The sequence below is a fragment of the Chiroxiphia lanceolata genome, chromosome 2 (assembly GCF_009829145.1).
Source record: "Chiroxiphia lanceolata isolate bChiLan1 chromosome 2, bChiLan1.pri, whole genome shotgun sequence".
Lineage (NCBI taxonomy): Eukaryota > Metazoa > Chordata > Aves > Passeriformes > Pipridae > Chiroxiphia > Chiroxiphia lanceolata.
In genome coordinates, this window is record NC_045638.1 from 98,997,455 (window position 1) to 99,012,083 (window position 14,629).

Here is a 14,629-nt window from a genome sequence, read left to right on the forward strand (position 1 = left end):
ATGAAATACATAAAAGAAATCAGAATCACCTCTTCATCCATCTTGCTCACTGTGCTTGAACTCCAAATACCCATTCCAGAGTACATCCGTGAATGTCTCACTGAATTGAATTGCTGTGCAAGCTCTTTCCAATGTTTCACATTGGAAATAAATGAGAATCCCATGAAATAGATTCAGGGGAAGCTGCCTGTGATCTGTAAGCATTCCTTCTTAAATCCCACTTGGCAAGCTCTGAAAGGCAAACAGGAGTCGCCTAAGAGGTTTTAAATAACCTCCTCTCTTTCTCACAACTAAAAGACACACTGCTAGCAATAGCAATCTAAAACTGGACAAATGGTTTCCATGCTCTGAAATAGCCTGACAAACAATGTACCACCTGTTCACTGCCCATCTGAGTTTTGGACAGCACTTCATGATGCAATGTCCTCTGCTTTCAGCAAAAGTGAGAGAAGAGGGTATAGACTAAGGCTTAATATAAAAAAATCAGTGAAAACAGTTCTAATTTGAGCATCTTTCTGCAGTACCTGAGTATCTGTATTTCAAACAACAGGAGAACTTTTTATCTGTTCCAGAAACAACCACCCACGTCCCAGTCAAGAGAGAAGCTAGATTCAAGCTGTGATTTTTTGTGACACCATGTCAGCTCCCATGATGACAGGAGCATTTTGTTGAGGGCATCAAAGTACCACAGGCCAGACTCTGCCAACCACGCTCACATTAAACAGTGTACCTTTCTCTGCAAATAGTTACCTTGATGTCAGTGAGGTTATTCACAAAACAAATCATAACTTGATGCAAATAAATGCTGAAGCTCACAGATCACAAACATGTCTGTGACAGACCAGCACTGTTTGCTCTGCTTTGAGATGCTGAGCTTCCCAGGAGACTCTTTCTCCTAGAACAGGAGAAAGCACAAACCCTTCCTTAAGAATAAACTGGCACAAATGCAGAAGCAAATTGATTAGTACAACACTGACTTTCATCTCGCTTGAGGTGCAAATGAGCAGGCAGGCAGGCACTGACAGAGTGCACTGCTTGAAGGGCTGATGTTGTTCAGTCCATCAAATCTCTGCATCTGCTTTCCTGCGGTGGACGGACCTTGCGCAACCACAAGGTCATCAAAGACATCAGAACCATCACATAATGCTCTAGATACAGAAAAACAAATGGGAATTCCACAACTCTTCATGTGTTTTGCTTTGGTATTACATCAGTGGCATGGCACATACTGACAGGCTTCCCAGTCATTGAGCATTTATATTTTATTTTATTTTGAACCACGCAAAAATGGAAAAAGCCATTTCTAATTAATACACACACACACACACATGCACAGAGGAATAAGACTTCCTTATTTATGATATTGATCACTGTTTAAAATTATTGAGTGCAATGGTTTCTAACTTCTTTGCATTAATATATGCATATATGTCTAAGTACATCAATATGTACACTAATCACATACATATACATACCTATATTAATACATACACATCTGTATGTTTATACACATTCACATAAAAAAGCACGCAGATATTTAGATAATTTAACAGATTCCCATTAATAATCACCTTCATTAACTAATATATTCACAAAGAATGTGTATTTGCTAGTATTTTTAAAGGCAGACAAGACCTTAATGACATAGGATGTAATGGTATGTGCTTTGATGTGAATCCAATTTTATTCATATAAGATAGCAAGTACATATAAATTTGCATTCGCTAGGCTGATTCGACATTACTGAGACTTCTGACCTTCACATGCCACTTTTCTACTCTGAGGTTATTAACAAAGGAGTCATAGTGACTACAACATAAACTAATTTCTGTAAGAACTAAAGGTGACTGAAAAATGAAGCTCTTCTAGGCAGGACACCTCCAAAGGCCCCAAAATAAATAAAAAGTTTCACGTGAAACTAGTTTTTAAATTCTTAGAAAAATGCAACTTGTGGTTCAAGTAGCCTATGACTGAAATACAGGTAAAGGCAGCTCACAGAAATTATGGCGGGGATGGGAAGCTCATTACAGGAAGAGAATATGAAGAGAACAACTGGAGTTTTTTGAGAGAGAAGGGGAGGTGAGGTCCTTAGAACTGCTTATAATGTAGGAACAACGAACATATAATTAAAAAGAAACCTTAGAACAGAAAAATATTATTTTGCATACATACCCAAAGATAAATGAAGGAATGGTTTCCCCTAAGTGGGGGTTTGCTTGTGGTTTTTTTTTAATCTGGAAGTGAAGCAAGATCAGGCACCTGCTTGATATCCAGAAGGCCCCCACTGACACAGGCCAGTACAGGACAAGTTCATTTCTTACCATTAAATTAATCTCTGACAAAATTTGGAGTGAACCTGTTTTACATGCCCATGAGTGAGAATCCCTCAATTTTTATTTGATGTATCTGGTATTGCCCACAATCAGAGACACACTCTGGGTCAGAAGAATCCCTGGTTCTGAACAGAAATTCCTGCTTTCTCTCTTATGCTCCCATCAGTACTAGACTAGAATTACATGAAAACAGAGTTTTTACAAAATTTATTATTGATCTGCCCCTGCTTTTCCCCCTCCCAATTTCCATCCTCCACTGACTGTTCCAAATTTACCTCATATCTGAAACCAGATTTTAAATAAAGCCTGTGTTTTCTGATTTTTAACAAAAAGCCCCGTAGTACTGTGGAAATAGGTTTTGTATTTCTTATGCTCTCTTTCCAGTTTCAGATATTCCTTCCAGTTCAAATATGTACTTTCAGAAAAGTACGTGCTTGTTGTTACTCTGTATGCAGACATAGTTCGCTCAGTTTGGGTGTGCTATGATGTCTTAATTTCAGGCTGTTTTGCAGGCAATATTTTTATTTATTGGTTGACTAAACAGACTGATCTGTGTTCAGCAACGTGTGGGAAAAATACTTCTCAGGGCTCTTCACCTTAAATTCCACTTTAAATATATTTGACGCTGATTAAAAGGCCAAATGTGTTGAGTCTTTTCTTAATTGCCATTTTTCTTTGGGAGGAGAGGGGCAGAGATGAGGTCAGAGAAAATAAAAACATTGAAGTCTTGAGACTTTTTTCTTATTCTCATAGTTTTGCTATTAAAAACTGGCCTAAATCTTCAGTGAATCAGATTAAACAATTTTAACGTCAATGCACTACTTAGAATTTTTCTCATTGCATCTCTCCTGCACGTCCCACCAGGTACACACCGTGCAAGGACAATTAATGTTCTGTAAAATGTAACAGCTGTCAGCAAAATTGGCTCCCAAGTCCCTGTTCATCCTTGCTCAGCTGAGAGGCCTCCTATTGCCAGCAGAGTGGTGCTGATCACAGTAACTAAGCTAAAGGTGGTGATGGCAGTATTTTAACATATCCCTATGGTATCACTCCTCAAGGCAGGATAACCCGAAGCTCAGGCATGTCCTGCCACCAGGATCACACAACAGATGAGGTCTTTTAAATGAAACAGGCCTAGCTGGTGGGCCGGTTAACTAAGAAGAAAGGGTTAAAATTTTAAATCTTTTAAAGTACTCCAAATTCGACCACTTCCCTGACAAAAGGGAAAGGTTCTGCACCGCAGTGGGAGAAGGAGGTATGGAAGTCAGTAGTTCACAGCAGAAATAGGTAAGCAGCAGCTCAAACTGCCTCCTGGACAAATCCCAAATTACTCAGCTGTGTGCCACCAGCACAGCTAACCCCATGTCTACTTTCATGTCTACCAGGACAATCCTTTCCAAGTTCCCTCCACATAGGCAATGGACAGCTTTGAATTTTCCTGTTGAGAAGCCTAATAATAGCTCAGATACCTTGGAGCCCATGGTGCAAAGTCAACTGGCCAAGCAATAGTTATGAAGCTCTTCTGGGATTTCCAGACCAGCCACATGGAATGGCTAAGAATGCAAATTTTATTATTAATATGGTTCTTCAGACCAGTTGCTGGCTATATACCATGACAGTATTTTACAAATTGCTAGTAAATGAGATAAAAATGTCAGACACAAAAGTGTCTGTCCTTGAGGAAGATCATCACATAACCATTGCATCAAAAATAGCTACAACAGTGTCAGTACCCTTTTCATTTTTCAAATTGCTCTGACTAAATTAGAAAGGGTCCCCTGGCACCCCAGAAAAATAAATAATTCTCCCCATCACAGGCATGCATCACGTGCAGTGGCATAACTGAGACATCCAGATGACATATTACAGAAAAGAAAAAACCAACCAAAACATCTTACCTCCTTGAACAAGGATTAGCTAAATCATTTAAAACAGTATAGCAAAACATGATTTAGTCTTAGGAATCAGTATAAGAACACATACAAGAAATGACAAATTAATATTTAATTGCATCAAAAGATATAATATTACAGCTCAGTGCAAATCTTTGATGCAAGTTTTGCATTTTAGCTTGCAAACCAGTGTAATGAATCAAATTAAGTGCCTTCATTCATAACGTCTTAAAATATGTGGGTATTTTGACCATTTGGAACTAAAGAGGGAATGCTGTGAATGAACTGATACCTGTTACTGCTACTAGGGAGCAAGAAGCTGGGCATAAAGCTCTGTTGCAGGTTATTACCAGTTAGTTACCCTTCCTTTGTCAACTTTATCAGCCTACTGCAACAGAGAACAGAGTTGTCTCTCTGTCTGGGTTGAGATAATCTCCACAGTAATTACAAGTGGTGCCACTGCTCCATCATCCCAAATCATCCACAGTCCCCTACAGTCTCGGTGCTGTTTTGCCTTTCTACCTCTAAGAACAAAGGACTCCTTCTGCAAGACAGATCCATTCCAGCACACGAGTAAGTTTTCATATCTGCGAGGATGCCTTGAACTGCAGACTTTACCTGACAAGGTACGTGAAAAAAGGTATTTTAAAGTGCACTTGTGAGGTACATCTGAAGGACACACAATAAGCAACTGAGTAGAAACAGATACAGTTCTATCAAAGAATCAAAAGTGCTTCAACTTTGTCCCATTAGGCAACATTCAGACGGTACAAGCTTCTTCACACTCTATCCAGCCTAAGCCTGTGCCAAGCCAGAATTTCCTGTTAATAGTCTATAGAAATTCCCTGTAATAATTTCTAAGTATTTGCAATAGCTTGTACTACACAAAGGCAAACACAATATTCTTCTAAAAATGCAAACTTCTTCCTAGGGCAGTTCAAAAGGCACATCTACTACAAACTGTTCTTTTTGCCTGATAAATCTGGTGACAGGATAATCAGTTTAGGTTCTTCTTCCTTACACTGAAGGACAATTTAAATTAAAATCACTGCCCACTCAAGCAAAAAAGAACTGATCTTAATGGAATAATATCAAGTTAATTTTCACTATGCTCTGATATGATAAAATTTTTTTATCTCACAGACTTAACAATCTGCGATGCAAAGGATCTCCCACAATACATTTATAACAACTACCCCTTTTTTTTTAACATTTTCCCTTTAATATTCAAAATAGGTACTTCCAACCTAATTTTCAACATGACTTGCTGACTGGGAGTGAACTAAAAGACAAAATAAAGAGTATATGAGAAAATAAGACCAGAAGAAATTCTCTGTTGTACACATGTAAGCACAAAAGAATAAACTTTATATGATCAAGGTTAGGCCCAGCTTTTGGTATAGCAACAACCTAGCCCTGTTCATAATTTGACTTTTCCCTTTTTATCTTTTGCCTGTAAGACAGAAACATGGTAGAAAAATCACAAAACGTGACTGATCAGAGGTAAAAGTAGCAGGCCACTTCCAATAAAAATAACTTTTTCACCAGCAAGGGAAGGATTGAATTTGACATCCTGTCACTGCCTCGCACAACAAATACCAGCATCACCAAGGTAAGCAGTGAAACTCAACATCCATTTAGTCACTGTAGTTTTAAAACCCATAGTAGGCAAACACAAAGATCTGACATGTTAGGAATATGACAGGCCCTTTTACTGTTTGGCATGCAATTTAATTTCTTCATTATGGGCTTGCCAAACAAGCAACTAGAGACTGAAGACACAAAAATACTTCAGCACAGGGTGCAAATCAGTTCTGTTGTTTGCTCTAATACCCTTTGCCAATGTTATCATAAGTGAAGGCCGAGATGACGTCCACAAATCGCTTCAGTCTACTCTTTTTCTTCTGTTCTCTCAAAAACTATCCTTTATGCTGAAACTTCCAACAACCTCCTTACATCTCCAAATTAAGTTTAAAAGCATATTTCTAAAGAGATGGAGAAGGGGAAGACAGTTCAGTTTGTTTGTAAGTAGCATGGGGGTGTGGGTGTTCACAAATCTACCGGATGAACATTATAAATGTTAACCTTGCAAAACCAGCTGCTCTTCTTGATAGATGCCAGGCATTACATACCATATAGTCAGTTCAGAAACCACTCAAAAGGATGCCAGCAATACGGTGCAACAGTTTATGCTCGTAACAGAGCACTATGCAACTCTGAAAAACAGAGAAATAGGGCAAGCCAGGATATGGCTGAGCATATTGGAAACTGGCAGAGACATTATGGTTCACAATCTCACCTTGTAAATGCTCTGTGGGATCTTTAAACAACTACAAGTGTCTAGGAATTTGCGGTTAATCAAGAGAAAAAACAGTTGACAAATACTAGTTACAGAACGTATTATTGTATTGAGGGAGAATCCCACAAGTCTGGCTTGAAGTAAGTCTCAACTCCAACAGAGCCATCTGAGGGAGCAAATAGACTGGGCTCTGCAAAAGCCAGACCCAAATTACTCCAGAGAAAATGCTACCAAAGAAAGCTGGGCAGGTAAAGAGAAAAACTGACTATGAAGAAGCAGAAAGACCATCCACCATCATAAGGAAAACACAAGTTAAGAGCCCAGGAAAAGCTAGGCACAAACTAGGGCCTGACTCTACTACATTTCCTTTTTCGTGGTGTGGACAGGAAAATTATGCAAAAGTCACCCTAAAAAAAAAGTGAGTGTATACAGCTGTCAAACAAAACACTTTTTCATCCATCTTAACAAACACATACAACCACTCTAAGAGTCTTTTCCCCTTCTTTCAGGACGTTTGCATCACTGGCGTTGGTCAAGCACCATTTACAGCCCTGTACACACAAACAGCATTGTTCTAGACAAGCCTCTCCAAAGATTAACACTCCTTGTATGAGCAAGAAATCACCCCTTTTCCACAATACTCACATGGCAGAAATGCATGTCACAGTTCCTGACAAAGTATGACTATTCCTGTGCTTTAGGACCCAGCAAGCACTGTGATTCCTTCTTTTTCTAAGAATTACAGATCTATCATGTTCAGAAGCTGCTCCAGCTGTTTGCTGCAGAGGGTGAAAAGCTGATGAAAAAGCGAGTGAAAAGTATACCCCGCATGCTGGGAAGAAGTATATATTTCCTCCCTAATCCTCATCTCTTTCATGCTCTGAACGAAGGGATCTGTGGTGATTTCAATATCCTAGCCTTAGAGGGAGGGTAGAAGCAGCAGTGGCACTGTGCAGCTGGCCTTGGTAGGGTTGGTCTGGATCTCATGAGAGCACCACCCTGGAGCACAGATAGCACAGTGCTATCAGGATGTAATAATGTTGGTGACCCATACATTTAGAATTTCACTGCTTACCCAGTGCTAATATATTACTCAATATACAGCTATCTGGAGGTGGACTCATTAATTTTTCAAGTTCTCCCTTCAAAATCAAACACTAGCATCCTTCATTTGTTGTAATTTTCACTTCTAAAAACATTTATTCTTGTTAATGGGGAAGAAAGAGGTAAACTGGGAGGAAAGAGGAACTTGGATAAATCCATAAAATCACTTAATGGGTGGGCTCTAGCCTAGGTTTGACTATGAGCAAGTTTTAGCCAGGAATGTAGCCCAGATGTGATGTCTCCCTTAATACTGCCAGGGATTCGTATTTTTTACTATTCTCTATACTGGGAAGCAGCTGTGGCTCACAGCTGTAGTTCTTGCTGTGAGGGTAACACAGAGAGTTGGCTGATCCTGTGGACTTCAAGTCTATAGATCATGATAAAATTACACAGTGGAACTTGCCAAAAATAGTAGGCTGCAATTAAAAAAGATACACAGCACACTTCACAAAAACTTAACAGCATAAATTATTGTTCACAGACACACACTGCTACTTTACTGACTACTGGTACCATTCCCGCCTTTTTGGCTTGTGGATATTTTGCAGACATTTTGAATCTACAGTATGCAGTTATCACAGTCCTGATGTTCTCTCTGTCAGGTTTTCTCAGAATATTGAAAACTGTATGCATGCATACAATGTAGTATGCACTCAGATATATGATACCACCAAAAAGTATATCCCACTGAAGAACAATACTGCAAATAATCTTTCATCCCAACTCTCCTACCCATCTTTACATAGAACATGAGAGTTGACATTTTGAGCTGCTCCAATTTCTGCAGCTTTTTTTATTTAGAAGCCTTCATATGACATAGCAGTATCAGGTCCCCATTTGACAGAGTATCAGGTTAACTCATATCAAGTTAAACTCTCCTTCAGGTTAAGAACAAAATACCCTGACATGTTGCCACAGAAGTTAGAGTGGCAAATTCCCCGGATTATAAAACATCTGTTGAAAAACAGTTCCCCATCTAAGGCACAAGGGTTATGCTTCTGTGCCTCTTATTCTTTTGCTTCCTCCTCTGCATATACTACACATTGCTGTGCAGTTTGGTCTCTGATATTGCAGATGCCCTTTCAGGCTATCCTAGCATCTCACATTTGTACAGTGCTAGAATATGCATTTGTGGATTTAACTCACTTTTACAAAAAGTCTCGCTTATTATAAGAGCAAGTGAAAGGAAGGATAATTGTTACAGTTAGAAGCTTTTAGGGAAATACTGTACACTGATACATTAAGGTTTTTGAGAGGAAGAAAGGCATCAGGCTTGTCATCCATGTCAGTGCTCTCTATTTAAAACTAACAAATTGCAATGCAATCTATCATCTGTACAGGCCTTTTGTGAACTGACATGCAGCTCAGTTGCCTAAATGAAGAAATAAAGCACATTATGAGTCAATCAGTTCTAACTACCATGAAAATAAGAGCTCATACCTACATTCATTTGCTGCATGCAGATGGTCGATTGCTTTTCTGTCCTTCTACGCTGCAGTCCTGTTCCCTCAGATCCTCTCTACTAAGAAAGGGACATACTGGGAGGTCAGTTTTCCAACAAGGTCATCTGCCTTCAGAGTATGAAGAGAATTGCACAGAAAGTGGGTTGGGCTATATTTAGAGTTTGGTCCAACTCCGTGCCAAGGTCCCCCCCGCTGTCTCTCTCTTGCAGCACCGTCTCAGGTTTATTCTTGCAGATTCTCAGCCCACAGAACACACGAGGAGAGGAAAGTCCCTCTGAGCTACTGCTGGGTTGAGGTTTTTTGCAATTTGCTAAAAACAAGTGGATCAGCAGTTCAGATGAGAACTCCTTAAATCCCTAACTCTTCTAGTATTTATTTTCCTTTATTTAAGTGGATTTTCCATTTTCAGTTGAATAAGGAGAGGAAACTGCCTGGGATAGAGCAAAAAGACTCTCCTGAGCTAAGGTAAGGTTGCTTCATTTTTGTACTGTCATTGTAATTATAGAGCAATTGATGATGACTTGGATCAGATATGCTTTTTCTGCTAGACCAGTTCTGCATGTCAGCATTAAGGGTATTTTTGGATAATGAAATTCTTCATTTCAAAATATCAATTTTCATTATCTTTGTCTATAGGAAAATGGTAAAACAAAAGGATATCAGTATGTCCAATAGAATATACATTATCTGATTTTACCTGTTTAAATTAATGTAAAAAGCACACAACCATGCCAATAGACTGTATCATTCCAAAAATAAGAGAAAAATCAAATGTGTGACTATATGCACAATGATTACATATACAGGCATGCATTTAGATATACTGAGTGATGTTTTATCCATGTTATTTTGTACAACACAAGCAAGCAGGGCATCAGGTCTGCATTACAGAGCTGCAAAGAGCACACATATAAGTAAAAAATTATAATTAATAAATAAACACATGCTCAAATCCCTTTATAGTTCTAAAGAAGTTGCTCAGCTCCGGAGTACAGGCAGTGTTACAGATCATACCGGTCTCCTTTCCACTGAATGCTATACATTGGTTCAGCACTGCTTCTCCTTTTAAAAATACATATAGCTCAACAGTTTTCCTCAGCACCATTTTAAACTGTTGTGATTCGTAAGGGAGAAAAGACCTGGACAGAGTACATCATGGCATACCTATCTCTAAGGAGATCCTAACACACTTCAGGTCACATGGACATCATGATACTGTGGTGTGGACTCCAACATGAGACTATTATCATATAAAGACACTCTGGAGCCATGGATTTAGCACTGGCACACGCACACGCTTTCTAATGCAACATGACCATAGCAAACACACAGGAACAACAACCTGAAAAAATCGGGTAGAAAGGTCCACTTGATCCAAAAGTCCACACACTAATGTGACAGCACCAAAAAGTTCTTCACAACAGAATCACTACATAAAAGTCTTAGCAGAAGCAACTAAAGAAAGGCAGATGGATTCTGGATTAAAAGTAAGCAAAGGGCAAGAGAGGTCACCAAGTCACAGGGAGTTCAGCTAAGCCATGAGAACTGGATAAATTCCTGTATTGATTTCAGGTTATCTTTTCTTAATGTAGCTATTGGTTAAACAATGCCATGCAACAGGTTGTAAAAGTAAAGGATTACAAGTTGGCAAAAGTCTTACCTGCTAAAGAAACTTCTTTTTGGTTACTTCCAACTCTGTATAAGACCATCTCATCATCCTTTGTTTCTAATTTTGCTTAGTAATTTATGCTTGGAGTCTTAAGTTTGTTTGAAGGATGTCATAAACACCATGCATTTCACACATAATATCTTCCTAGCAGTCCTTAGACTCTTTAACAAATGATAATTATGGTAGCATGCTATTGAGCCAACTTGGGCTGTGTGGCATGTGATAATTCAGATTCATCCAGAAGGTTCATATTGCAAGAACTTGAAGATGAGGCTTTTACAGAAGGGTTACTGAAGTACTGTAAATGCATTCATCAAATTCATCAGCAAGTAAAAGGCTTCAGAGTATAAAAGCACTAGTGCAGTTTAAGATTGGCAACAATCTTTTATAAACAGTTGTTACACACTGAAAAGAGGAAAAATACATATTTTTAAATTTTTAAATGTTCAGGTTTTGCCTAAAGTTATTGCTTAATGAATCAATCTACTTTTTGTGACACTTTGTGGTATCTATTCTCCATTTGCATGTGGGAAAATATTATTCCCCTATTAATGTTAAAGACATCAGGGGTGTAGAGTTGGCTTTAAAAAAAGGCAGTACGAATGTGACTGAGCTTACTAACACAGCATTCACAAAGACCCCCTGGCAGAGGGACAGGAGCACTGCTGCATCACAGTGGCAGACAGGGATTGGCTTGTTTTGAAGGGAGGGTCATCACACCTTCCCCAGAGGATCTGAGCCTAAAATGTGTCCATCACCCAAACCGGTAGGAGGTTTGTTGACGTGGGGATGAGAGAATGACAGCATTGGAAAATGACAGTACTGCTTTGATGACAAATACGAGCATGGCATTGCTAGAAGAAGCTAGAAAGAAGCACATCTGTGTTAAAAGGCCTCATCATACTCTAACGTAAACAAACGTCAATCTGCTTCTAACCTCTTTCTGGTTGGGGCTGATCCTACTTGGTAGGATCCTCCTCTTCCTATTCTCTCCTCTCCATTATAAAATTCCAGTGCCATGAGCTAGCTTCATCTTGCTAAGGTGTGATATCCAATGGAGATCATAGCAGAAATCACCATGGAAGGGAAAAAAATAAAATAAAAATATAAAGGAAGAAATTATGGTGGTTTTGTCTAGTGTAAAAAAGACTGACACCCTTCATTTCTATTAGGGGGGTTGATGGGGCTGAAACCCACTTTCCTCAGTTGTGGCAGAGGGCATGGCCATATATATTGAATGACATGTCCAAGGCTGTGGAGGAGGAGGAAGAGAAGGCTTGGCTGATGATGTATGCTGCCAGCTGGCCAGGCAAAGCTCCAAGGGGACATTCACAAACTCCTTGCTTTGGCACTGTCCCCCTCAGCTGACAGGTGTAAGCAGGACCACAGCCAGATGGCTAAATCCAAACAGCGCCATGGGGATAAGTCCCATGAGCAGTCAGATCCCTACTACTACTCACTGTATTTATGTTCTGGCTTGGGGCTTTCTTCTGGTGCAACCAAACAACAAACAATGCTGGGATTTTCCTCCCTCCCTGCCAAACTGAACTGACAGAAACAAGCTGGGATTTTGAGGGGAGTCAAAGCATATCTCAGCTCATACTGAAAAAATACCTTTAGCAAGAGGCCCTGTCAGATGCTACAGCATTGTTGGTATGTGGTTCTCGTGTCAACTAGCAGGACTCAAGACTCACTCCACTCACCACCATCTGGTGCTACAGCCAACATCCAGGCAGGGACACCCAAAAAGAGATTGGAAGAGTGTGAGAAGGGTAAAGGCGGCACCTAGAGTGTCAGTCTGTGAGTACTTGGGTACAGTTCTGTGTGTATACCTGCATGAGAGAGGAACACGGTATTTGGTATGAAAACAGGTTGCTACAACTGCTAAAGGAGCTCTACCTCAACACCTGGACTGAAATTTTCTTTCCAAACCCTTAGCAACTATTGCCATGACTTCCGAATATACTTTCCAGGAAGAACGTAGGAAGATATGACAATACATGCTGTATAGATACTTACAGATGCAGAAAAAGCACAAAGCTATAGTTAAGCAAACAGTTAATGAAATAATTACAGTCATTCTGCTAAGTAGTGGTTTCCTCTGAGACTTACTGGTAACAAGGACAGGGAAGAAAATCAAAGTCCATACTCACAACCAGCCACACAGCCCCAAGCTTTGTCTGACCTGCTTTCACAAATTCATCTCTCAAATATAGGAAGGAAAAAACTCAACAATGTAATTTTTCCATAGGATGCCGTCTGTGCACCAGTGGCAGTGATATCTTGTTGCAGAAAACAGTCTGCTCTGAGGTGAGGAATAGCCTCATTGGCAGCTTTTTCTTTCAGCAGGATACACTGTTCGGACTAACAGAAACATTGGTTTTCAGATTCTGCATTACAAAATATTAGTTTTGACGGCAGTAGATTGACTCTTGTCTACTCAAAGCACAATGAAGTTTCATGCTCACCTAAGCACAATAAGGTACAGAATAAGGAATCTACCAGAACACCTACTGGCCTGGTACTCTACTGGCCTGCAGTACCACACTGGTTTGCAGTTAAAACTGCCAGCTCCAAACTCATGAAAACTGCAGGCAAACCACTGTTGGCTACATTCCGTGCCCTCCTTCTCACCCAGACATCTTTGTGGCCCCACTCTACAATTCTATGGGTCTCAGTCCTGTTTTAGTGATTGTTCAGGATTGGTACACAACCCATTCATTTGAGACAAGGTGTGTGGGGCACAGCCTCTGCACAGAAACCTGGTGTCTTCTCAGAGCAGGAGAAGGGAAGGCAGAAGGAGAAGCCCCACCTGACATTCGACACTGACCACCAGCGTAACTGAGGACAGCAGATGCAGCTGCTTTCCCTGGTCACATCTGTGTCTCTCACCTGCAGTCATACAATGCACATACATATGTACACAGCTGTCTACAGACAAATTACAAAGCTGCAGCATGGAGAGATCTATTCATTATCCCTTAACACCAAAACATATTATTTTATGCTAAAATGAAGCATCTCCTTTGAAAAATGCACTCATTTTATATGGACTTTCACTAGACGAAACAGAGAGCAACTATGATGGCTTTGCCTAAAAATGATGATGTGAATAAAATTAAACAACTGAAAGCAGTTTACCTGGAATGTTATAAAACAGTGTGCAGGGCAATGAAACAGCATGTATACACCCACTGCAGTGGTCGTTACCTATACTTGAAAATATTTCTTCAAAAGTATTTAAAAATGGAGGATGTACAGCTGGCCACCTGCACGGATTGTTCCTCTCATTTTCACAGAGTTGTTCCCAGCTCCAGGCTCAGTGATAGCTCCAGAAAAAAGCTGAAAGCAGAGTGCTCCAGTGGGGACATGTTTCTTACAGCAGTAATGGAGGTACACAGCATGCTCAGAGGGACCTCTGCTCCCTCACGAGAGCTCAGCAGGAGCTGGGAGCCTGGGAAAGAACCAGCACAGCAATGGTTGTGCTTTGCTGAAGCAGTTTCTCTACGAAGGGCGTATGTGTGGCTTTCTGCTGCTCTGTGACATCTGCCAAGGAAAGGGATTATATGCAAGGCTAGACTGTATCCGTACATTTCAAATGAGGATGAACGGGGTTAACTTTTTAACTATTTCCAATGAAACTCCCACCTATACAATGCCGCGTTAAGTCATGCAGGAAGAAACAGTTAAAACTGGGATTATACAAAACTAACACACATTTCATATCTTACATTACATTAGCCCAAATTCTTTCAACTGCAGCAAATTCATAGTGACCACTACCGATGCAAAAATGCCACAAGAAGTAATCCAACAGCACTGAATTCTTCTGTCTCAGACATCAGAGAGTGAAAGAACATATGCACAGC

General features: G+C 40.0%; 2 protein-coding genes across 9 annotated transcripts in view; one reads left to right on the forward strand and one right to left on the reverse strand.

Moving 5' to 3' along the window:
* CMSS1 (cms1 ribosomal small subunit homolog) overlaps positions 1–14,629 on the reverse strand; it is a 222,359-nt gene that overhangs the window by 23,524 nt on the left and 184,206 nt on the right. The window contains exon 1 of one of the 8 annotated variants that reach the window (XM_032678562.1): positions 10,752–10,815. The exons of 6 other annotated variants lie outside the window; for them this stretch is intronic. In XM_032678562.1, coding sequence (XP_032534453.1) covers positions 10,752–10,800 — 49 coding nt within the window. In that variant the 5' untranslated portion in view covers positions 10,801–10,815. Of the gene's footprint in view, positions 1–9,068; positions 9,254–10,751; positions 10,816–14,629 lie in introns of those variants that run through there. One more of the 8 variants, XM_032678568.1, reaches the window with a different exon arrangement.
* Positions 9,325–14,629, forward strand: part of FILIP1L (filamin A interacting protein 1 like) — a 186,382-nt gene continuing 181,077 nt past the window's right edge. Inside the window, exon 1 of the mRNA XM_032678551.1 lies at positions 9,325–9,556. The gene's annotated coding sequence lies outside the window, so the exon portion shown is untranslated. The remainder of the gene's footprint in view (positions 9,557–14,629) is intronic.